At 37.6% G+C, this 24,122-nt stretch overlaps 2 protein-coding genes across 2 annotated transcripts; one reads left to right on the plus strand and one right to left on the minus strand.

The window, feature by feature from the left end:
- Positions 1-363: 363 nt before the first annotated feature.
- LOC119773666 (olfactomedin-4-like) lies at positions 364-11,180 on the minus strand. The gene is made up of 7 exons (XM_038270759.1): positions 11,112-11,180; positions 10,897-11,019; positions 5,484-5,702; positions 5,234-5,387; positions 4,848-5,075; positions 4,165-4,333; positions 364-1,334 (listed from the first exon to the last, which is right to left on the minus strand). The coding sequence occupies exons 1-7, from the start codon at positions 11,163-11,165 to the stop codon at positions 875-877; spliced, it is 1,407 nt and encodes a 468-aa protein (XP_038126687.1). The 5' UTR covers positions 11,166-11,180; the 3' UTR covers positions 364-874.
- Positions 11,181-15,960: 4,780 nt separating this feature from the next.
- On the plus strand, positions 15,961-21,600 carry si:ch211-194m7.4 (olfactomedin-4). Its single transcript, XM_038270769.1, has 5 exons — positions 15,961-16,096; positions 16,735-16,893; positions 18,869-19,081; positions 19,165-19,297; positions 20,585-21,600. The coding sequence occupies exons 1-5, from the start codon at positions 16,022-16,024 to the stop codon at positions 21,430-21,432; spliced, it is 1,428 nt and encodes a 475-aa protein (XP_038126697.1). The 5' UTR covers positions 15,961-16,021; the 3' UTR covers positions 21,433-21,600.
- Positions 21,601-24,122: the final 2,522 nt, after the last annotated feature.

Consider the following 24,122-nt stretch of genomic DNA (forward strand, 5'->3'; position numbering starts at 1 on the left):
AGAACTAGACTTGGTGTGATAGGCCATCTGCAGAGGCTGGCTGGGGTTCAAGGTGATAGAAGTAGACATAAACAAAGGTGTTGATGGATTGCAGCACAGCTGATATTTCTCATTTGGATTATGTCAGAGCCACATGGGAACAAACCAGATGAAGCTGCTATGATGAGAAAAAGCAGCTAGAGAATAAAGTTAAAAGTTAAACTAACAAATAGTCCAGAACGGTAAAATAGAGATAGAATGAAGCAGAATGATGAAAAAGCGGTCCCTATGTCCTCCAGCAGTCTAAGCCTATAGCAGCAGAACTATAGAGATAGCTCAGGATAACCTGAGCCACTCTAACTAGAAGCTTTATCAAAAAGGAAAGTTTTAAGCCTAGCCTTAAAAGTAGACAGGGTGTCTGCCTCACGGACTAAAACTGGTAGTTGGTTCCACTGGAGAGGAGCCTGAGAACTAAGTACCAGTAAATTTCTAAAACAATGTTCTCTAGACAAAGAAACCTGCAAGGTCATGAAAACTATGTAAAAAATAACATTGGAATTAGAATTTTGGTTTTAATTTTTTTGCAAGTAGATACTGCTGTAGGTATGAGTTGGAGTCTTTCAACAATTCATATCATCGAGGGCAGAGATCATTATGCATGACAAAATATTTGAGTTGATATTTGAAAAATATACTAACATCTGATCTGTAGCATTTAAAATAATTTGACAGAAGCTGACGATGGTTTATGAAACTGGAAGCAGAATTGAATGTGTTTATTGTAGAACAATTGTAAGAAAAAAAAATCTGACATAAGCAAACACTCATTTTACAGGAGCTAAACATTTTCTGGCATTTATTTATTAATGGGAACATTACTGCTTTGATTATCTTGTTAATAAGTAAAAGTGTTGCCACTCGACTGAAACAAAACCTTGTAAGAGGCCATTTGAGCATCACAGTATGCATGCAACATCTGGTCGACCGGGCTGTAGTTTAAGAACAGAAGGTTAGTAGCAACCTTATTTATAAAGATGCCAACGTTGAAATTCTCCAACCCTGTTGTTGTGTCGAAAGAATAGAAGATCTCCTCTATGTTTTTATTGACGAAGCGCGTGGCATAGAGGACCCCACAGGCCATGAAGGTGTTGGTCACACTTCGCTTGTAAACTGAAGTCCGCCAGGTTTTGCCAAGCTTCGGTGGTTCGCTCTCTTCCACTTTGGATACAAGCAGGTTCCCAAAGTCCTGAGTGGTGCTGTAGACCACCCAGACCCCTGACTCGTCCGTGGCCAAGTCCAGGTCGGTGTAAAGGTAGCATTCCTCAAGGTTGCAGAAATCTCCTTTTGAGTTATACCTGGTAAACATAACAAAGTGAAGGTAATATTTCCTATATTATGTAAAATACGTTTAGATATATGTAAATATTATCCACACATATGAGTGGGATTAATGTGCCACAAGGGAATTTTTGTGGTCAGATGTACAAAATATCAAAATAAACACATGTGGGACCAACATTCTGGTTAGTACGTCAATGGATAGACAGTTTTTGCAGTCTGTCTAGGTAATTTTTCTTTTGAATTTAAGAATACACAGTATAAATTAGAGAGTATTATGGATATAAATTAGAGTTACAATTATTTCCCTCTAAAAGAGTAATGTTTATTAATTTTGGAGTGTATTTACTTTCAGAGCAGTCACCAGAGCAGGAGGAAAAAAATAGAGTAAATCATATTGGAGTAATATTAAGACCACGCCCCCTAATGCTCCTTGCGTTTGGTGGAGGGTCAAGGCTAAGATGGATTTTGCCAGGTAAGTCAGCAAAGTACATAAAAAATCGATTTTATTCGACTTTAAAATTTGTCAGAAGAATTTTGATAGCTTACTTTGAAGATCATTTTCGTGAGTAGCATTGCATCCTATAGGGCAGGGGTAACCAATTAAAAATCAGTGAATAAAGAAAATCATCAACCAGTTAAGGTCCGAAGATAATTTTTGACTACAATCTGTTACTCTAAACAGAATTTAACTGAAATAAAAAGTAGGTTTTTATGCATCCATGTTATATATTGAATAAAACAAACAAACAAAAAAAAGATTACCATTTTTTTAAGTAGAGAACAGTCGTTCATTTTGGTATATAGACAATTTCCTGATTCACATACTTTAGAAAACATCTGAATTGACTGTTTTTGTTGTTGTTTTTTTATTTTTGTGTCTTAATAAGAGCAGTGGGCTTTATGCTGCCCTGCAAGGTAGAGTCCTGCAACGGGTCGGGTACCCGCAAAAATGCTCTTTTGCGGATGAAAAATACATAAATAAAAATAAACGGGTCGGGCGTCAGGCGGATATTTTTTTAGTGCAGGCGGGTAGTTGGTGATTTATTTATCTTTATGCGTGTCTATTGTTATGGACATCAGAAATGTTATTTTAATCAGGCACTGTCTGGGGTCACCCTTGTTGTAGCTTAAAGCCCTGCCGTTGTAGGTACCAGATTGACTCGGGCTGCCAGATTGACTCGGGGGCCTGCGCCTTTTGATGACGTCACAATACATAATTGTTTTAACGTTTGCACAATTGCGCAAAACATTTTGATTGGTCTGGACAGCTTACTAAAGTAATTATAGCGGGGTGTAGGTTTTATTCGAAAGCGGGATTGTGGTTTGTAAACGGACAATTTTACGAAGAAATTCTCCATGGTCCCTGCCCCTTCCGATGACGTCACCGAATTCGCCATGGGCCTTGCGCCTCCCGATGACGTCACATTATGGCAACGCCACTGAAACAAACTACATTGAGTCCGCGGTCTGCATTTGTAACGAGAATAAATTCAGGAGAATGAAGCTAAAGGGATACAAAAAATAAACTTTTAATATTACAAAACCAAAAATACTACGAATACAAAGTATATTCAGAGATTAAAGTCCCTCTGATACTGTTTAAGTGACTGAGAAACTGCAGATTTGCCACATTTAAGATGTCGGACGCTCTGACGCATCTCAGCATAGGCAGATCCCGCCCAATGACGCATCTACGTCATATAATGTCTGTGGTTTGCGCGGACACGCAAAATAGATTTGTAAAAAATTGAGACCACGGGCGCAATGTAGTTCGTTTGAGTGGAGTTGCCATATCGTTACAAGTGGCGTTGCCATATAGTGACGGGCGGAGTTGCCATATTATGACGTCATCAAAAGGCGCAGGCCCCCGAGTCAATCTGGCAGCCCGAGTCAATCTGGTACCTACACCGGCAGTGTGGGGTTCCCTCCAAAAAGGCCACAGTCAGTGCATACACGTCTGCTGCAGTGTTAATGGCGCTGCTCTGCAGCTCAGCGTACTATAGCCTATTACTTGATGTGTTAACGGGTCGGGTTGCGGGTTAAATATCAACGGGTCGGGTCCGGTTTGGATTTGAATTGAAGATATCCGCGGGTGACGGGTCGGGTTCGGTAGTCATCCTAACGGGTTCGGTCGGGTGCGGGTTGGTAAAACTGGACCCGTGCAGGACTCTACTGCAAGGCTTTAAACCTGGGTTTAACCGGAGACTAAGCCATTCTCAAGCACATATCAAGGTGCTCATTTTGAGCCTGGATCCAGATTTATTGTTGATTCTGTTCATGGTGGAGAATCCTGCTTCACAGCAGCAGGTTGAGCCAAACATCCTCTAAATGTGCAGGGTCATCTTTGAGCACGCCATTTCACTTTACTTTCACCAGTTTACTACAGTTCTTCCAGCAGTCCACACTTTCTCTGCTCTCTTTTTCTAATCGTTTTCTCCTTCTTTCCCATCACCCGGTTTGCAAAGGTTTGCCTGCTGTGTCCAAAAGTAGCAGCAGCAGCAGCCCTTTCTGACAGCAGCTCATTGGCTCATTTGTATCACCATTTGTATAATTTGTAGCCCGCTAATCCGTGACCTCTGCTAAGGATAAAAATATCCTTTGGTGTACTACAATGGGAGAATTCAGGCTTAGCAAAGTGAAACACCAATACAAAAAAACACACAACCTTTAAGTAAAAGGTTTAAGGAAACACTGGTTATAAAGAAATGTTGGAAGATTTTCCACATTCATGATCAACTTCACGCACACTTCAAGGCAACATTAATCTTTTTATAAACAAGATATTTTTTTCGGGGAGTAATCGGTCATTTTCATGCACAGCTTTGATACGAGTCGAGCACCAACCTGGTTCCTTTAGGTAAATCTAAGGTGGTCACCGTCTTGGATGTAAGGTTGAATCGACAAACAGAGTCTTTGTTGTAACAGTTATAGTACAAGGCTCCCGCATACAGAACAACGTTTGGGCCTTGGATGGTGTTGGTGGTTGGGTTGGACGGGTGGATTTGGACATTTCCTGAAGAAAAAGAAGAAAAGCAATAAAGTATCACATAAAAACAAACAAAACAACTCTGTCCGTAAAATCCTTTAAAAAAATATTCTATTACTTGCCTCATTTTACGTTAACTAAAGTTAAATAATAAGGCTTTTATAAATCATACACACTTTTTTCTTGGTGTGATAAGTGGACATATCTCTTCAACCTCAGAATTTAGGAAAACTGACATAGAGACAAGAAATCCTTATATTTCATGTCAGTTCCCTCTGATACACTTTAAATCCATAAACTACCAAACCCTGCTGCTTTCTCCGGAGAGTGATTTAATAAGAGTTGTTGCTTTCCGAAAGCTCACTGAATAATTTCGTTACAATTGTCCTAACACAGGTGCGCATACTCATAATACAGATTTCAAACAGATATTATAACAAAAAAATCAATTACGTGAGACAAATTCATAGTCTTCTACTACACAACGTCTACCATTTATTTCTGCTTATACAAATAGTGTACCCGATGTTTGGGTTCCCACCTGGAACACTGTTCCCAACGATAAGAGAGCTCAGACTAGAGTAGAGACGGACGTAATGGGCGTATCGGTTGCTGGACGTCAACATCACCCTCCAGTACCAGCTCTCTTTCCCCGGCTCCGGTTTGGGATCCCGACCCCAGCCTCCAAACTTGAATGAGCCGGCATATTCTCCAGCTGTTTGGACCCTGGGTCCGGTGATGTTGAGGAACTTACCTAAAGGACAGGTTCCTTGGAGAACGAAGGAAGGCATCAAACATACGTATGAAGGGATGGTTTTACAAATCCAGTTTAAGAAAATTCTACTCTTCAGCTGAAAAAATAGTCCTTTTTTATGATACAAAAAACAATGTGAGGATTAGTTTGTTTCTCTGAGTTTTAGGACTCACCCGTAGGTTGAGTGGGTTGGGTGGTGGGGTGAACTCCATTGTTTTTGCACCTGTCCAGGTCTCTCTTTAGGCGCTGGTTGGCTTGTTGTCTCTTCACCACCTGCATGGTGTCAAATGTTTCCAGCTCCTCCATCTCTTTCTTTACATCCTCCAGCTAAAGAAAATAACACTGTTAGCGTAAATTGGTAATTTTGTGTAGCTCATGTTCTGTAGATACATGTATACACTACATAAGATTATCCAAATGTACCTGCTGAGCCATGTTTTCACTCAGGTTCTTGTTTTCTTTGGTGCTGCTGTTGAGCCTATCTATCAGCTGCTGGATTTCCGCGATTTCGTTCTCGATGATTTGAAGACTCAGAGCTCCATACAGTTTTCCATCATCCTCATTTTCCAAAATGGCCACGTCCTTCTCCAGCTGCAGCAGGCGCCGATCCAGGCCCAGCATCAGGCCGTCTAAGGTGGAAGACTGTGGAAACAGCAGTGGTCATAGAGTGCATTAATACAGACACACACACTGCAAAAACACAAAATCTTATTCAATTTAGTTTCAATTCAAGTCAAAACCTCCTGTTACACTTGAAAGAACTCTAAACCATCTACAGAGATTCATTTAAGTGAAATATAACAACTTGTTGAAGGACAACTGGACAACATTTTCATAATCTTGTTGTACGTTTCTCCTACTTTTTCTCCTACCATGGGCTTATACGAATGGAACACATCAGATTCAAACAAACTTTCTTAACTTGAATAAATTTTCATAAATAATCCTCGTAAACGTGATGCAGTTCACCCATGCGTAAGTTGATGAAATGAAATGAAAAACTGCAAATCTGCATAATTAACACCCAAAAAAAAGCCATCAAATGCTAAGTATAAGTTGGAGGGCTACAACTTCCCATGCTTGTCAGAAGGTGTGTGTTCATAGAAATGGCACTGAAGACGAAGAAGGAAAACTTTACAGGTTGGACGGTGGAGGATCTGATGACTGAGAGCTGAGCAGCAGAATTAAAAGAATTAAAGGAGTGGGGGTTAAATTATAAGAGCTGTAAATAATGTGCTTGCACCGTTACAGAATTAAAAATAAGAAGAAAATAAGAATAAGATAAAAAAAAAAAATTTAACCCGAAAACAATCAGTGAAAACTACTCATAGGGGCAAGGAGTGCAACATATGATTTAAATGCTTAACATGATTTCACCATCAACCAACACGACAATATTCTGCTAAATCTCCTTTTAATGCACACATGTACTGTACATCCCCAGACCAAATCTTCTCTCTCCTGCACTCTCATATATTGCATAACAAAAATGTTAAAAGCCAAACTCTAATGTGATGAATTTAGACAGACCCAAACCCAAATATTTCACATATTATGTAATAACAAGTCAAGTAGCTGCATGTTACCATGTTGCTGAACTTTCTGTCCATTTTCTGTTCCAGATGTTATTTCAACAGCAGCTTGATCTCTGACTGTTCTTTCTTTTGAAGAACTGACAATAAATTAAACCAATGTCCCCTGCATACTAACATGCCAGCTGCAGGGGTAGTGACCGATATGTTCCGGTCATCAGCAAATAAAAATGTAATTTATAATTGTAGCGTTGCATTATAAATGCACCCTAAATGCTCCAGGGAGCGTTATCACAGATCCTTCCTCCCATGCAGCTGTAAGACTTAATAACCTTTACTGTTCCCAACAACCTCAATAAGTTTTAAAATTGATGCTGATAATTTTCGATTTCTGTTTTAGTCACTTAAATAACATGCTGCTGTCATTTTGCACATGTCTAATGTTGCTGCTATTTTCACATTTCTACTACTGTAAAAATGTCCACAGCTGTATATAATTTATTCTTCGGGTGATTGCACAGCATGTTTTTTTTGTAAAAACATTGTGCAGTACAGTATTTTATTTTGTTTACTTTGTTTTTAACACAATTTTAAGGTACAAATTTGTATGAACGCTTTTGCTGTATTGCTGTTGTAACACCAACATTTTACCATTGTGGGACAATAAAGGGATTTTCAATTGTATAATATAGACTGATGTAGCCTAATAACATGGAAATTCATTCTAAGTAAAAACAAATTTAGTCATTAAGTAAAAAAACTCTGGATAAAAGCTGACTGATTGCACAAGAGTCCCAGGTCACATCTGGAGCAGTCGTAAAATGTGTTCATAATTGAGAGGAGATCAAAATAGGAGAAAAATGGTGAATGCAACATTTCCACCTAAATCACTTGTACGGACAATTTCAGGATGAATTGGTGCGTATGAACAGTTCTCGCATGAGACTAAATGCATCTAGAAAGTCTTGATGAGTAAAATAGTCTTTAAAAAATTGACATTTCACAAGAGTTTGAAGTTTTTGGGGGGGTTATAAAACATTTTGTATCAATAAAAGGAGTACACTTGAATCAAGACAAACCAACTTTTTAACTGCATAAAAACAACATTCTCAGTTTACAGCTCGTTATAAAGCATGTGGCTGTTTTTCATCCATTTCCATCAAACCTAAAATAAAATCTAAAATATCTTAGATTCTATCGATTTTTAACCTGGAGAGATTCCACCACATTATGTCAAATAACAACTAGTACAAAAACTCTCCAACAGTAATTGGAACAGCATAAAAAAAACACCTCACAATTGATTTCGTAATTACATTTGATCATATCTGAGAGATCGTACTTTACTGGAATGTACTTGGTTTGAATAATGAACATTTACATTTGCTGTGTAATTAATAAGATGGTCAGCATGTATGAAAACATTGGCTTCAGCTACGCTGGAAATTTAGGCTTCATGTTGAATATTCCAAACAACTGTAGAAAGAGGCTGAATTTAAAAACTATATCTTGATGAATTAACAATATATAAAAAAATTTTCACAATATTGGTGACGTTCAAAATAACCAAAGATCGTCCAGATATATACCTGTTTCCATATGGCGTAATCTAACGTACTAAAGCCATATGTTAAAGGTTTTCAATATTGATCTCAGTCTAGGAGAAAAAAAAAACCTTTATGAACAGATATCTGCTCAAATTCAGGAAAAAATACAGTCACTTAAGAAAATTTGAAATCTTGTTTTAAGAAGGTTTGACCCATCGATAGTGTGAAAGGGTGCCGCAGCCGGTGTGTATTTACATACAACTCTATGTATGTGTTGATACATACTGTGCATTTAATTTGGCATTTCAGTGTTTGTACATATACCTTTAGATATGCAATAAGTGTTTTTTCTTGTTTTGTTTTGATGGTTCTATCCATATTTTCTATGTATCCTGGGCCAACGTAGCATAACATGCCACTGGTTGGCATGGCCACAAATACTTTCATTATGTGTATAAATCCCTATTTCATATAGTTTGTTTTGTTTCTGTTTAATTGAAAATCTTTAAAAAAGAATAAAAAAAAAAGGTTTCACACCTGAATCTAGGCCATTGTCAAAATTATGTTACTGAGAATTCTACTTCATCTCAAGCTTTTTATGATCTATGAGCTCTCCATTGTAGTGAATTTTAGTCAAACTTTGTTTTTGTGGCTAGTTTTAATAATTATTTTCCCACGTCAAAGTTCCTATTTTTAAAAAATTTTGTAAAGCTATCTTTTTTTACTTAGTCTATCGGCAGATTTTATTTTTTATTTTTTTTGCATGTTTTTGTAGTGCCATGTTTACGACGGAGTATTAGGGCCACACATGAAGAGAAAAAATATTTTTGCCATGACGAGATTAAACTCGACATGTCGACTTTAAACTCAACATTTCGAGAATAAAGTTGATATATCGTGGCGACTTTAATCTCGACATTCCAAAGTTTGGAGAAAAGAGCAACCGCGCTCCACAGCTGCAGTCTGCGTTTTAAGAGTGAAGGTAGTCTTTGACCAGTGGCGGCCGGCCCATAGGGGGCGCTGGGGCACCGCCCTCCCTGATAAGAAGAGAGAAACGTAAATATATTTTTAGAAATTAACTCATAAATGTCAGTTTTACTCTCTAGACTGTGTACCTATAAGCAAAACAAATTATATAAACTACATTTCCCTATCTACTGTCATTAATTTGTGGATTTCCACAGACAGACTCCTACCGTCTCTGTTCTGGGGGCGCTGATCAGACTGACCCACATTTGCAGAGAATCTGTCAATCATGTACTATTGCTAGGTGAATTTAATGGCCAATCAGCGTCTCGGAACTTTATGGTCTTGGGGCGCTGAAAATACTGCGCTTTAACAGGCTTCTGAACCCAAGCGCAGGTGCAGACGATTAGAGGGAAGATGGCGAATGTAACGACCGAGATGCAGCTTCCACCAAATTCGGTGAGATCCTTATTTATCTACCCGTTTGCCAGAAGAACATCCCTGTTGTAGGATATGAACATTTCATGTCATGGTTATTTTGACTGTGACGAATCCACCTCGTCGCTTAAAACAACCTCTCTAACTTTGCGCACCACACACACATTCCTGTTATACTGTGTTTGTGAGGACCAATACACTCGCGCTGAGCCCAGTAGCTCCATGAACTTAAAACACACAAGCTGTCCTGGTTACCTGCTGGCGTATTGAGGGTGCACACTTAATATTTCAGTGGGGTTAGCCGTGTGTGTGTGTGTGTGTGTGTGTGTGTGTGTGTGTGTGTGTGTGTGTGTGTGTGTGTGTGTGTGTGTGTGTGTGGGTATGTGGGGGGTGTGGGTGTGTACGTGTTTATGCTACGGGGACTTGTCATCTTCAGTCTGGCTGCGTCTTTGCTGGGTTCAAACCCAGTTTGGTGTAATTGAATAAGTCAATGAATCTGTGTAAAAGAATTAAGTTGTAAAAATTATTTGTTTTTGTACATCAATTGTTTGTGGAGGTAATATATGGACAAAACTGATTAATGAGAAGAAATCAGAAATAAGAGAGCCTGAGGGGAGGGGCTTAAACTATTTAATGAGGGCTGTGGGAAGAAAAGCGGCAATTTTTGTTTTCTGTTTCTTTGTTCCATTGCTGGTAACTGGAGGGAGGCTGAGGCCCAGAGGATCTTGTATATGTTTAGTTTCTTTTGCACCCTGTTTTGAGTTTTTGAGCTCAATAAATCACCAACACCGGTAACCCGACTGAGACTGGATTCTTGGAGGCCAAAGAACCCCGTCACAGTGACCCAAATCATCACTGTTACTGTTATTATATAGTAAATTAAATCATTACTGTTAAATTGTATGTATTGTCCAATTGTTTATTTGAATTCTTATTCCGGGTTAGTTGGAGACATACACTAGGCTATATCAGCCCCACCAAAAATATTTTTCACCAGCCGCCACTGTCTTTGACGTGCTGCAACTGTATAACTGTATAATCATCACAGAAAGTACAATTTGACCAAATCATCTACACAAGGCATGTCTGATTCTGGATTCTGTGCATGTAACCTGTGCAGCGGTTGGCTCTCTTGAACTAATTTCAACTTTATTGTCGACACGTCGAGATTAAACTCAACATGACATTTCAACTTTATTCTCGAAATGTTGAGTTTAATGTCGACATGTCGAGTTTAATCTCGTCATGGCAAAAATATTTTTTCTCTTCATGTGTGGCCCTAATTCTCCGTCGTACATGTTTACCAGTGGAGTTTATAAAAATCAATGAATGTTACAAGACTGGCCTACCTACCTGCTGTGGAGTGATGTCGTTTGTGCAGCTTGAAGCTCTGTCCTGGGCTATTTCCAGCTTATCATATGGAAAAGGTTTCTCCGAGTTGATTAACTCGCACAGACAGTTATCTGATGGAGATTTCTGAAATAATAATGTATATAAAGCCAGCATGAACTTCACAAAAATAAAACTTACAAATCATGCAGTAAAAAACACACACGGCGGTATTTTACCTGGTGGGTGATGGTGAACAGAGCCCACAGAGGAAGGATTACATACAGCTTCATGGTGCATCAGAGAGCACATCAGACTGACTTTGAAAGCAGGCTGACTGCAGCAACAACAGCTATTTCATGAACACTCCCACAGATTTCTGCACGAGCTGCAGGGGATTTGCTTTATTGCAGGGTTTCACTTCCTTTTCTGCTTTTGGGATTGCGGCAAAGTGGAGTTTCATTGTTTGACTTGTTGATATCGTTGTCAGCAAAAAGGCAGATGGGTGTAACTAATGCTGTTAGTGCACCACTATAAGAATTCATGTGCAAATCTTTTTATTCCTGGGAAAATCCACTGCTTTTAAGATACACCATGTTGCAACGCCCTAATAGAAAATATGTTTTATCTTATAATGTTTTATTTTTAAAAGATAATAGAATGTTCATTCATTTTTATCTAATCTATCTCTATTAAATGTTATTTTTTTAGTGTGCATTTTAGCACCTTCAATATAAAACAATGAATAAATTATACTTAAGAGAAAATAGCTTTAAACTTTGTGTATATTGTGACCAAAACTCAAATTTTGGATAGTTAGATATTTCCAAAAAAGGAAAACAAAGAACAATACCCCATTTAACTTTTTTTCCTTTTTTCTGATGCTAAAACTAATCCCAGCCTGGAGTCTCTTTCCAGAAAGTTTGCATCTTCTCACTCTCTGCTTACTCTATTAAAAATGTTTTGATAACTATGGTTTAAAATAAATACACAAGCAAATACTTGACAAATTGAACAAGTGGCCATAATGATGATTCAAATATATATATACATCAAATTAAAGAGGATACAAATGCAAATATAGTTCATGATGAGAATCCTTGGATAATTCAGATGGGTTGGCAATCTGTTTTGCACAATAATAACACAGTAACGCAGAGTAAAATGAAAAAATTATCTTACAGATTTTGCACTGAAAAGGCCCCCCACATTTTACTAAATTTATTACGAGTGCCAAGTTTATTTAATCAAAGTTTTTCCATTTGTTGGACAAAAAGCATCACGTTCAGCCAGGGATCAAAGCCTGGTTGGGTGGCAGACTTCCAAGTCAATAGGATCAACAACTGATGTGCCTCTGAGGAACTATTGCTACGTTTGGGCTGGTACAAAGTCACAGGAATATTTCTGGAGACCCACTGAAAGATTGCTGGACAGAATCTCACTTCGCTTGGATTATCTCTGGGTTCTCCTGGTTCCTCACTAACCTGAAAACAGGACTTCATAGAGGAATGGTGGCCCAAAGGTTTGAGAGCAGAAAACGCAACCCAGAGCAACTGCAACATTTCTGGGCCACACTTCAGACTGTCATTCTAGGTCCATGAACAACAGCCCTGATCCCACACTCTCCCTGAGTGCAACTAATGTACAACTGCAATGAAAAAATGATGATTAGGTGATTATTATCAAAAGGAAGAGTCAAGAAATTACTCAATCACCGGGGGGAAAAAGGGAAATGGGCAACTCCCTAGTTTTTAAGTATTCCGTAGTTTCTTATCAATTTAAAATATTTCAGGATCCTGTGGTGAGGATGTGCAACAATATCAAAGAAGCATTTCATTTAGTGATGTAGATAAATAAATGTCCTAAACCATTAGCACAGACTGCTGAAGGCAGCACACAATTTTAGCATAAAATCTGTACACAGCAGAAAACCATGCAAAACAATGCAGTGAGTTGAATGGTTGATGTGTTTGGTTCAAGGTTTCCGACCTGGTCACACGTCACAACGAACTCATAGATGCATACTGATCTCAGTATGAGTTTATAAATCAGGGGTGTTTAAAGTAACCTAAAAAACAAACAAACTGAGTAAAATACCTTAACATGAAATTACTTTGGAAGAAGTTAAAGTCAGTCATAAGGGAAGTAAGAAATTAAAAGTCAAAATCTATTCTCAATTACTGGAAAAGTACGTATTAATTATTTTTGTACATAAAAGAAGCAAGAACATTTTTTGGTCGGCTGTTTTAATGCAATCTGGTAAAGACATTGGGTGGAGAATGTGTTTAAAACCTGATTTAGTCCTAAGAAAACATTATTTTAAACATAAGTACATCCATTCCCAGCTGTTCTATCTGCCTGAGAAAACTATTAAGCGTTCTACAAAAACACGAGGAAATGTTTCCACTCCGTCTCAGAGGGACAATAAAAACTAAAAACCATTTTGTTCAAATAACTTACAAGCAAAACAAGATAAGTTTTGTCAGGTTTATTTGATGATGATTATAAAATGAATGTGTGCTTATGAATCATTTGTGCAAGGGAGATGCTGCACTGTGTCTTGTGATGCAGTCAGGAGACCATCCTGCCTCGTGATTCTGGTGGAGCATCCTGTCTTTATGGACTGATCAATTGTTTTGTCAGAACAATACTCTGTTTTGTAATCATGTGCTATGTTCTGTTAATAAAAGACGGCTGAAGGAGGGGATTCGGAGAAGGGAAGCTTGAAGTTGGGTTGGGTTTTTCCTTCCGCTCCTGCAGAAGCAGCTTGAATCTCTTTCCAGTGCAGACTCAATTTCTATAATTTAAAATCTACATTTCCTGAATCCAACAAGTTTCATTACACTTTCCAACTAATAATGCAAAATGGTTTAGCGCAGCTATTAGGACAAATATTTAGAATGAAAGTCAGAGCTGTAAATTACTTTCTCACCTGCCAAAAAAATAAATAAATAAAACAAATACACAGTAATTTTTTAAATAAGTTTACTCTTAAAAACTTTAACAACTTTGCAAATATGGTGCATTAGTCTACTATTCAGTAAGGAGAGTGAACCAGGACAAACAGAATACCGTTCTTCTTCTCTTGCTTACATGCAGATTTCAAATAAACAAATCCTGTCATGACATTGCTAATTGGAAGAAAAAATTGTTTCCAGCAGCAATGTCTCCAATTTTTAAGTAAAGTAAGAGTGCAATATCTATTTAACTTTTTTTGACAGAATAAAAGTCATGATTTTAAAAAGAAGACTTTAAATTAATTAATGGCTAATTAATTAAATGTAATAAAGTAAATGTACTTATTTACAATACATCTGGTATAAATAGTCAAATATGGTAAAAAAGAAAGCACACTCAGTGGTTAGACTGAAAAAAAACTGTAATATACATTCCTTCTTTATAAATTTCATCAGGTTCCTAAAATAATTTAAAAAGCAGAATAAATAAAGATTTAAAATCTCATCTGATGGACAGTTTAGATGATATGACATCAAAACATCTTATTTAGAGAAAGAACATTAAAGACACAGTGTTGGAGCTATTAATTCATCAGGTCAGTGATGCGGATAAAGGACAGAAAGTGATTGTTTTGTATTTTTGTAAGGTAAAATTTTAAAGTTTAGTTCAAATGCATACCTCTTGCGTAAAACAAATGGGGAATTTGAAACTCATGAGCTTAACTCTGTAAAAGTAAAAAAAAAAAAAATCCAGTGGATTGTTTTGTTTTTTAACTTTTACGGAATGACTACGACCTGGATGACTGAGAATCTTCATCAACATCCTGAGCTTAATGCAGCTGTCATGAAACTGCAATTGCCTGTTCCTGAGGCAGTTTCACATCCTTCATGGCTCATACTGTAAATAAGGAAGAAGAAAATCACAGGTAAGCAGCAATTTATGCAATTTACTGTGAGTCTGTGAATATTCCTAAACAAACCTTAGGGCATTGCCCTAGATGATTTTTTTTCAAATGCTGCCCTATTGACACAACTTACCCCACAATGACTCGTCCCCTTAACTCACCGAAGTAATATCTCAGCGGTGCAAGTGAGACAAAACTGCTTTAGAAACTAGACTGATTTAATGGTACTTTAATCCATGATAACACATGAGTTGTTATGTCAATTACCGAGAGTTTTACTTTTGAATAACTTCAGAAAAAATATACTGAGTTAAACCCCAAAAATGTTGGCTAAGATGAGAAAAAATTTTGTTATCTGAAAGATAAATCTTGTCAAATCCTGTTAAATTTTTATAAATCAATGAAAAAATATCTAGAATTATTAAACATCACTTAACTTTGAACTCTTAACACATTGAGACAAATAAATATGAAGTTGATTTCGATATAGAACTTTACTTTCTGTTTAAAAAGATAATACTTATTTAATAATTTAAAGTAAAATTTAGTTTTCAATTTAGTTTAATAATATTTATCTAGTTTTGAAAAGCCATGAAACCAAATCCTACATTTATCCAGACTTTTCAACTCTATGAAGGAATTCTGCGTTTTTAATGATAAACACTAACCGTTCTAACTTTAGCTCCTTAGCTAAGTCATTATCTACCCCAAACTATCTTTTTCTTTTGAAGCAGATATAACCTGATGATAGCATTGAATTGTAGTTCTTAAAAGTGTTAAAGCTCCAGTTTTTCTCCAACCTTGCAATGCAAGAGTCTACACCTGACAAATCAGTAAATAATGCAGTTTTTATGCATATTTTAGTAAAAAGGTAAAAAAAAAATGTCATAAATATATAAAATAAAAAAAAATAAAAAACTTTTCTAAGCAAAGAAATTTTTTTCTATGTTGCTCATTGTGTTAAGGAACAAAAGTAGCACTGAAAGGATTGAGACTCATGATCATGCGTGGCCCATTGGCATCTCTCTAAGCAGTTGAAATGAAGGAAAATATTATTTGGTTGTTTAGCACAAAGCAACAGGATTTTTCCAAAAACGTGAAGTAATAACTCTTTCGTAAAGAAAAGGGAAATGGGCGACTCCTGAGTCGACCACAGCTGTTGAGAAACTCCATAGTTTCCAAATCTATGTTTGGTGTCACATGCATGTAAAAATTTCCATTTCTCTGTGGTGACAGATTTGAGAAACATCAGAGGGTTTGGTCGTACTATTTGAGAGGAAGAAGACAATGTGGAGGGATTTGACATTTAGGTCTCCTGCAGTGAGGATGTTGCCGTTTCTCCTCCTTCTGTTAACAGTCACAGTAAGTTATATCTGATACATCTTCACTTGTCATTTTTGCATCTTTCTAGCATTGCTTTTGCTCCCTGTATATCCTTGAACCAGGGGTCTGCAGCCTGAGGCGCAGGAGCCGCATCTGGTTCTTTGAACCCACATAAATAATGGCTAAAAAAGATAAATAACCAGCTGAAGTAGTACAATTACAAACAACAGTTTTAGAAGCTTTAGTTATTTTTTTTAAGAATATTTGAATTCTTTCTTTTAAACAAGATGGCATTAAAAACTAAGATGTGTTTTAGAGCTTTTTTCATTTATTTTCTTGCAATTAAATCCATTTTATTATTCTTTTACATCAAATAATACACTATTGAAATAAATCCATGCCTCGTCTTTGTGACCCGTTTTATGCTTTTCGTTATTTTAAAGCATAAAGTACAGATAAATTGTAGGTTGTTTAAGATGATAACGGGTTATCGATGGCAGATATTAAACAGATATAAGTTCTGTTTTAATAAAAGGTCATGTGATATTTTGAGGCTCTAAAAGATTTTTATGCAGCCTGACTCAATAATAAAAATTTATTTTTTTGTTTGAACGGTTGCAGACCCCTGCCCTTAATCATGCATTACATACAATAATGTTTTTTGTGTATAACTGCAGGAAGATGGCCATGCCCATCGTGTGCTCGGGGTGAAGAAGAATGGCTCCTGTCAGTGCGAGGTGAACTCCACCATGTGGTCTTTCCCGGCGCTGGACTATGAGGCCGTTCTGCTTCAGGTTCAAACCTGCGAAGGATCTCTAAATAGCTTGGATGAACAGGTGGGAACTAAGACCTCTGTAATGGTTACTTTCATTAAAATGATCTAGATTTCATCACATTTTCCACCTAACATAATTACTATATTTAAACTAAATCAATTAAAGTACCCATTCAGCAGTATTTTTATTATAATTTCATTCGATTAGAATGTTTGATAGATTAAAAACTTGTAAGGGAATTGTTGTGAAATTATTTCATTGCATAATTACTTCATATTTTCAATAAAACAGGCATTACTGTACCTTAAAGTATTCAAGGGGAGGGATATTCTATTTGATTAAATTAGCTGAAGATACAGTATGCACCTTTTTTAATTGCATACTGTGCCAACAAGATCTACTTGGTTTAAAAAAAAATTATTTTCCAGGTTTATGCTTCAAAGAAATAAAATTGACCACTTTTTGATTCCTGATATAAAGTTAAGTCTGTAGGACAGTCTGTGATGTTTTCTTTATTTTAACTTACAATACATCTACATATATGGCAAATCTTAAGACAATACATCGGAAAATTCCTGCCTACCTATTGATCATGTAAAAAAAAAAATTAAAAAAAGTATGGATAAAGGACAGACTGACAAAGAATACATCAAACAGAATAGTTGACACTGGTTTCAGATGTGTGCCTTTAGTGGTTACCAAATGTTTATTGTTTGTGCTTTTTTTTTTTTTATTTAATTGCTAATGACAAAGTTCTCATACCATCTGAATTTCTAACTCAGCTCCATCCAGACCCCAAACTATTCAGCAGCTGAACAAAGAAAAGTCAACAGCAGAAAATTAAATACGGCAATAAAATAAATATTTAAACTTCCACATTAAAAGTGAAAATGCTTTAAGAAGAATGTTTATTTAACTGTGTTACTGAATTCAACATTGGTCTCAATAAATAAATATATATAAGAAAAACTCTCAAAATGGTTAATTCTTCATTTTAAGTCAGCTTCCCCTGCAATTACACCATGCTACCCCTAGGGGGCAAGTTAAGCTTGGGAACACCAGATTTAGACTACAACCCAATATTAATGCGGAATTTGTATTTTTATTAAACTTTTCTAATCTTTTACATTAGATTCTTTCTGGTTGTTCTTCAGCCTCTCTGTAGGTAAAATGTTTGAAATATAAAGCTCACTTTGTTTCTATTACAGTACATTAAAATTTGTTTCTTAGGGAAATATGTACAGTGGCCCTGAAGTGCAAACTGCAACTACAAATCTAAAAGCGCAACTACATTAAGAAAAAAAAAACTACATAAAGCAAAGCGCAACTACATTAAGGAAAACACAATTACATTAACCTACCAGAAAGGGTAGGTACCAGTGGGAAACATGAGACATCGCTGATTGGACGACGGCACCGTTTGACCCTTGAACCGGAAGTCATGCTGCCTGCTGCGGCTTTTGAAAACATGGATACTAACTGAAATTTCGGGATTAGTCTTGAGCATATCCAGTATCACCTCGTACGTATGTCCTGATTCAAAATATTCCTGGATAACGGCAGCTATGTTTGGGGCGCCGACAATATCCATGTTTTCAAAAGCCGCAGCAGACAGAATGACTTCCGGTTCAAGGGTCAAACGGCGCCGTCGTCCCATCAGCGATGTCTCATGTTTCCCACTGGTACCTACCTTTTCCGGTAGGTTAATGTAATTGTGATTTCCTTAATGTAGTTGCGCTTTGCTTTATGTAGTTTTGTTTTTCTTAATGTAGTTGTGCTTTGCTTTATGTAGTTGCGATTTCCTTAATGTAGTTGCGCTTTTAGATTTGTAGTTGCAGTTTGCACTTCAGGGCCACCGTAAATATGTGGGTTTTACGAAACTTTTCATAATGATAACCGTTTCAATTCTGGTAAAGTATACCTTTCAGTTTAAACTCTGATTATAAAAAAATCTGGGCAAAAAGTACAGCTTTAAATACTTTTTTTCTTCTTGCGCCATCTCTGAGCTAAAGTCTCTTTGCCTCTTTCTGTTCAGCTGTGGCTCTCCACCAGCCGTATTCCTCAGGTTCAGGCTCAACTTGCGAATGTGACAGCTCGATTACAGCCCTTTCAGTACCTACACCGTCAGGGCCTGTACACCGCTCTGTCCCTCCGTCAGCTGGGCCAAGACCTCACCCAGCTGGAGACTGACCTCAGTGCAATCCATACCCAGCTGAACAACGCACAGACACAAAAACTGTCCAAAGAGGTAAAACAAAATGCAGAACAACACCTATCTTCACAAATTCTTTCCTGCCTTTCTAAAAGTTTGTGTGTATATTTATCTACCAGGTGGAAAAACTGCGTAAAGTTGTAGAAAGGATGCAAGTCTCAGACATCATTAACATAAAGAGTGTGAAAGAAAATCTACGCTATCTGAAGAACAGCGTGGAGTCCTGCAAGACGATCCCCAAAGACTTTAGAGGTAGGTTTATGTTCACCCATTATATGGTGAAATTTGTTCTGTAAGCGAAACGAAAACATCAATTCCTCCTTGTTCGACCTGCAAGTTTTGTGAGGTCAGAATTCTGCCAAAAGTGCACATGTATGATATGTATTTATACAACCATTTTTGTTTTAAACACGCTCATGCTAACTTCTATTTTGAATACTGCAGGCATGCAGATATAATATCATTAGGTCCACAATGTGTCACAAGAATAATTCATTCTCCATTTCTGCACTTAGGGCTTATTGTTAAGCGCATATCGCCAAATCTCCTACTTGTGTGTGGATCTGTTCCTGTGCCAATCGCCTCAACATTTGTCACTTTGAGGGTGAAACCAACCTGAGAAAAAATCCTGCCTGTGATTGGCTACTTTTTTAGCTCAGCTGATTGCTGTTGCCTTTATGAGTGGAATCTTTACTTCACATTCCGCAGCAATCTCTGTCATCAACTGAAAATGTAGAAATACAATGCTGGACATAAGAATGAAATAGGCTTAACATTGGACACAAACTGATTAGAAATGTAAATGTCTGTGTTCAGCTATACATAAGAGCTCATTCAAACCTAAGTTTCTTAAACTGTGAAGTTAAAGTTAAACTTGGCTCAAACAGAGTTCCAAATTTAAACTTTAATAAACACTTTAGAGCATATGGCTACTGCTGCTGTCAGAAAACATTCATGACTGTGCAAACCCAAGTTGGATAATGGTGACTTCACTTAACCATTTTTTTATGCCTGAGAGAAAAGTGATAAGTCTGAAGGTCCTTTGCTAATGTTACTAGCCACAAACAGGAAGAAAACAGTACTGCCTCAAAAGGTGGGATTTCCTGGAAAGTAGACAATAACAAGCAGTTTACTTTCTGTATTTATTTCCACCCTCAAAGTGAAAAAAGTTTACACCAGCAAACAGAAAAATGTTCACAAGTGAGTAGGAAAGAGGCTACAGAGATACAACGTAAGCCACAAGAGCAGAGAAGGAGCAAGTACTCATCCATATGACATATCAGGGACCACATGGGATTGAATCTGCTTGCATACAAAATATCAAAATAAGCATTGAAAGTAGTTTTGCATTTATTTTAAATGAAACTGCTTTAATGTGTATTTATGATGTGCATGCCTCTTTGGCAGACTTATAGCTTTATTTTATTTTTACTTTTGGCCGGAAATGTAAAAATTCACCAAGAACTTTGTTGGACGAGAGAATATTTCTTTGGGCATCTTTTACCAGATCCTGAAAGTCTCTGTAATCTTTGTTTGCAGGTCAACACATGTACTGCTATAAAGGTTTGATTACCAACATCAGTGAACCTGTCACAACCAAAATTAGTCCCTTTGGTAAAAGCTACATATCTGGATCATGGGGCAGGCAGGCCCAGATGGACACAGAGGGAGAAAAGGACAGCTACTGGGTTCAACCTCTGACCAACAACCACATCTCCGGTAACACATTCCGTGTTTACCAATCCTATGAAGACTTCATGGCAGCTGTTGGCCATAGGGACTATAATTTTGCTCCATCAAACACTCATACCAATGCAATTGAGGGTCCAAGTGGTGTACTGTATGGTGAGGCTTTGTACTACCACTGCTACCGCTCCGCTGACATCTGCAGGTATGACCTGAAGACCAACAGTGTGAAACGAGTGACCCTCCCAGGCACTGGTGTGGGCTTTAACAACAAGTTCCCATACTGCTACTATGACTGCCGTACGAACAGCGATGTGGATGTGGAGGTTGATGAGACTGGACTGTGGGCGCTCTATGCTACCGTCGGGAACCACGGCAACCTAGTAGTGAGCAGATTAGCTTGGGATGGCGAAGCCGAGACTCTCAATGTTACGCAGACCTGGGAGACCAGGCTTTTTAAGAAGGCCGTAAGCAACGCTTTCATGGTGTGCGGCGTATTGTATGCCACCCGTTATGTGGACGATTACAAAGAAGAAGTGTTCTACGCTTTCGACACAGCGACTGGTAAAGAAGATAATTCACTTACACTGCCACTGGAGAAAGTAGCTAAAGGGGTGGCTAGTCTAAGCTACAACCCCACATTCAGGCAGCTCTACATGTATAACGATGGATACCTTATGGCTTATCAGACCTTGTTTTGATTTAATGCATCATTCATTTTGAGCTATGCTTATCAAGTGCAACAAAAATATACAAAGCTTCAAGTATACAATGATATAATAAATATTTGGGAATGTAATGGGAGAACAGGCAGAGTGGATATTTCTTAACAGCAAGATCTCTGTCACTGTGCACTCGGAACATCATTGCTCTAGAACATTGTGTAATACCTTGATATGGCTGGACTCTGTAGTGTCTCCTTATCACGAATGTAATGTAAAGTCTCGAGATGTATAAAATGCTTCTTTAACTGTTACTCTGGGTCGACTTTTTGAAGAAGCGAACTCGGGGGTACATGCTGCCATTAGGAACCTGAGCCATTTCTCAGGTCTGAATAAGATTACAATTTCTGTCAAAACCTTTTTCACATCTCATAGTCATTTAATTCATATACATTATGAAGGGATATTCAGTGTTTGTTCAGAGTGATCTCTTCTCAGGAAAGAATTGGGGAGATGTCCTCCAGGTCATATTCCTTCGAAAAAATAAAAAAATAAAGTTGTTTTCCAACGTTTAGGAAGTTTCGCTTCCCATCCAGGAAGATTTTTCAATTCAAAATGACCCCCCCCCCCCCCCCCCCCCCCCTTTTCAGAGGCATTGACCAGTATTTGGCATTGCAGGCTAACAAAGAACTCAACAACTCCCCATTCCCATTCTTCCGGTTCAGTTTGCATATTTTCTAAGCCAAAACAAGGCTGTGTTTGGGTTACTCTATAAAACTTGGAACTCAACACAAATTCTGACATTTTAAATTCAAAAAGCTTCCTGAATGGGAAGTGAAACATCTTCAAACTTGGAAAACAAAGTCCAGTGGATTGTTTTTCTAACTTATTTTGAAAGACGTAAAAATAAAGCTTTCTTTTGCAAAAGTGTTTGCAAAATGGAGGGACATTAAATACAATTGTTCTGGCTGATTGGGTAAATCACCAAGTGGCACCTGCCTCCCATGTTAAGCTTTTAGCTAATTGCAGCAGCAGATGTTACTCTTTATTTGTTTCACTAGCAGAGTTAGCTGATAAATCAAAGTATTACCAAATGCGGTCATGAGGAATGCCAACCATCTTTCCCATCCACCAAGGCACAAATTGTGTCATTTTGCTCGGTATGTGGCTGGGTCTTCCAGCTAAATCCTACCGCAGTGTTTATTTTTACTTCAGCCTTCCTGCTTCTGATTGAAGTCATACGCGTTACTGCATTTTCATTTATTTTGTAATTGTCACTCATCAAAAAAGATCAAATGTAAGATTCAATAAATCATTTCCCATTAAGATATTTTGAAGGCGAATGCATTCATTATTTTTCAGTTTTTTATATTTTAAAATGAGCAAAAACTGTTGATAATTTCTGCTTTTCAATGCAGAACATCAGCTTTTTTTTTTTACTTTTGTATGCTTTTCAGCCATTACATCCCAAACTGAAGTCAGATATTCACATTTTTTCATACTGTTTTTCTACAATGCTGCTAGTAGATAGTCCCAGTCTAATGCATTAGTGAACTCAAATTAATTACATTAAATGCCATTCAGTTAATTTATATAGCGACAATTCACAACAAATGTCATCTCAAGGCAATTTACAGAGACAATTCAGCTAGATCAACTCAGATTAGTTCAGTTTTCGAAAGAAACCAGCTGATTGCATCGACTCATTGACTCGACAGCAATCCCTCATACTAAGCATGCTTGTAGCGACAGCGACTCCGTCACTGTTCCCTAACCCTTAACTCACATCCTTCTCTTCAATTTGTATGGACATTTAGCTCCAGTGACTCACCCACTTGTTGAATTAAGCACATTCTATCTTTTACTGTGTTTCTTTTCAACATAAAGTAATGTGATTGTAAATCAAATAAAAAGATGTTAGAAGTTAAAATCCATTGGTTTTGATCTAATTCATTACCGTATCAGCTGACATTAACCAAACATATGGACTGTAAAATGGATTAAGTAAAAAACAGACATTTGGAAAAAAAAATTACTGAACTTGCTTGATCCACCTTTCAGATGACTTGGGACTTACTTGCGAGTTGCATGTATGAGACATACTCCCATCTCTGTCCTCTCGTTCCATTTAGCACTATGAGGTGAAACTGGTAGGACAGATCCCAGTTAAATCGGTTGTGTTAGCAAACTCGGGGTCGGTTAATGAGGAACTAGACAGCTACAGGTTGACCCTCTGTGATCAGAAAGTGCCATAAAACTGTTTCAAAATCCAATATGGGGTTCCGTTAGTGCCAAAAATATGTTTATGTGTCTTCTGGTGTGTCCATGTATTGTGCTTATGTAATGGAAGCTGTATATGTAGTGGTTTAAAGCTGAAGTCTGTAAGTTTTTAAAAATCACTTTTTTGTCATATTGGCTAAAACTGTCCCTATGCCCAGACAGCAGTACATGTGATATGTAACCTGTGAAAAAAACTGCTTCAATTGGTCCCGCCTACTGCCTGTATTTCAATCTGGAAAGAATAATTCGGGACGAGTCAAAACAACCAATCACAGCCAGAGGAGCGTCTGATGGAGTGTCAATCACAGCTCACACACGCTGAATCCCGCCCCCCCCTTCTGGTGGCATGCGGTAGCCGCGCAGATGCTGTGAGAGGGGTGGAGCTTGAGTGAAGCAGAGAGGGTGGGGGAGTGACGAGAAACCTGTTTTTCTTCAAATTTTCAGTCGAA

This window comes from Cyprinodon tularosa, unplaced genomic scaffold (genome assembly GCF_016077235.1).
Source record: "Cyprinodon tularosa strain WSP-4 unplaced genomic scaffold, ASM1607723v1 ctg776, whole genome shotgun sequence".
NCBI lineage: Eukaryota > Metazoa > Chordata > Actinopteri > Cyprinodontiformes > Cyprinodontidae > Cyprinodon > Cyprinodon tularosa.

Coding starts and splice junctions, on each gene's coding strand:
- LOC119773666 (XM_038270759.1), bottom strand. CDS start 11,165: ATGAAGCTGTATGTAATCCTTCCTCTGTGGGCTCTGTTCACCATCACC. Junction 5,388..5,483: donor GTGAAAACATGGCTCAGCAG/GTACATTTGGAT, acceptor TATTTTCTTTAG/CTGGAGGATGTAAAGAAAGA. Junction 4,334..4,847: donor CGTTGGGAACAGTGTTCCAG/GTGGGAACCCAA, acceptor CTTTTTCTTCAG/GAAATGTCCAAATCCACCCG.
- si:ch211-194m7.4 (XM_038270769.1), top strand. CDS start 16,022: ATGTGGAGGGATTTGACATTTAGGTCTCCTGCAGTGAGGATGTTGCCG. Junction 16,097..16,734: donor TCCTTCTGTTAACAGTCACA/GTAAGTTATATC, acceptor GTATAACTGCAG/GAAGATGGCCATGCCCATCG. Junction 16,894..18,868: donor TAAATAGCTTGGATGAACAG/GTGGGAACTAAG, acceptor CTTTCTGTTCAG/CTGTGGCTCTCCACCAGCCG.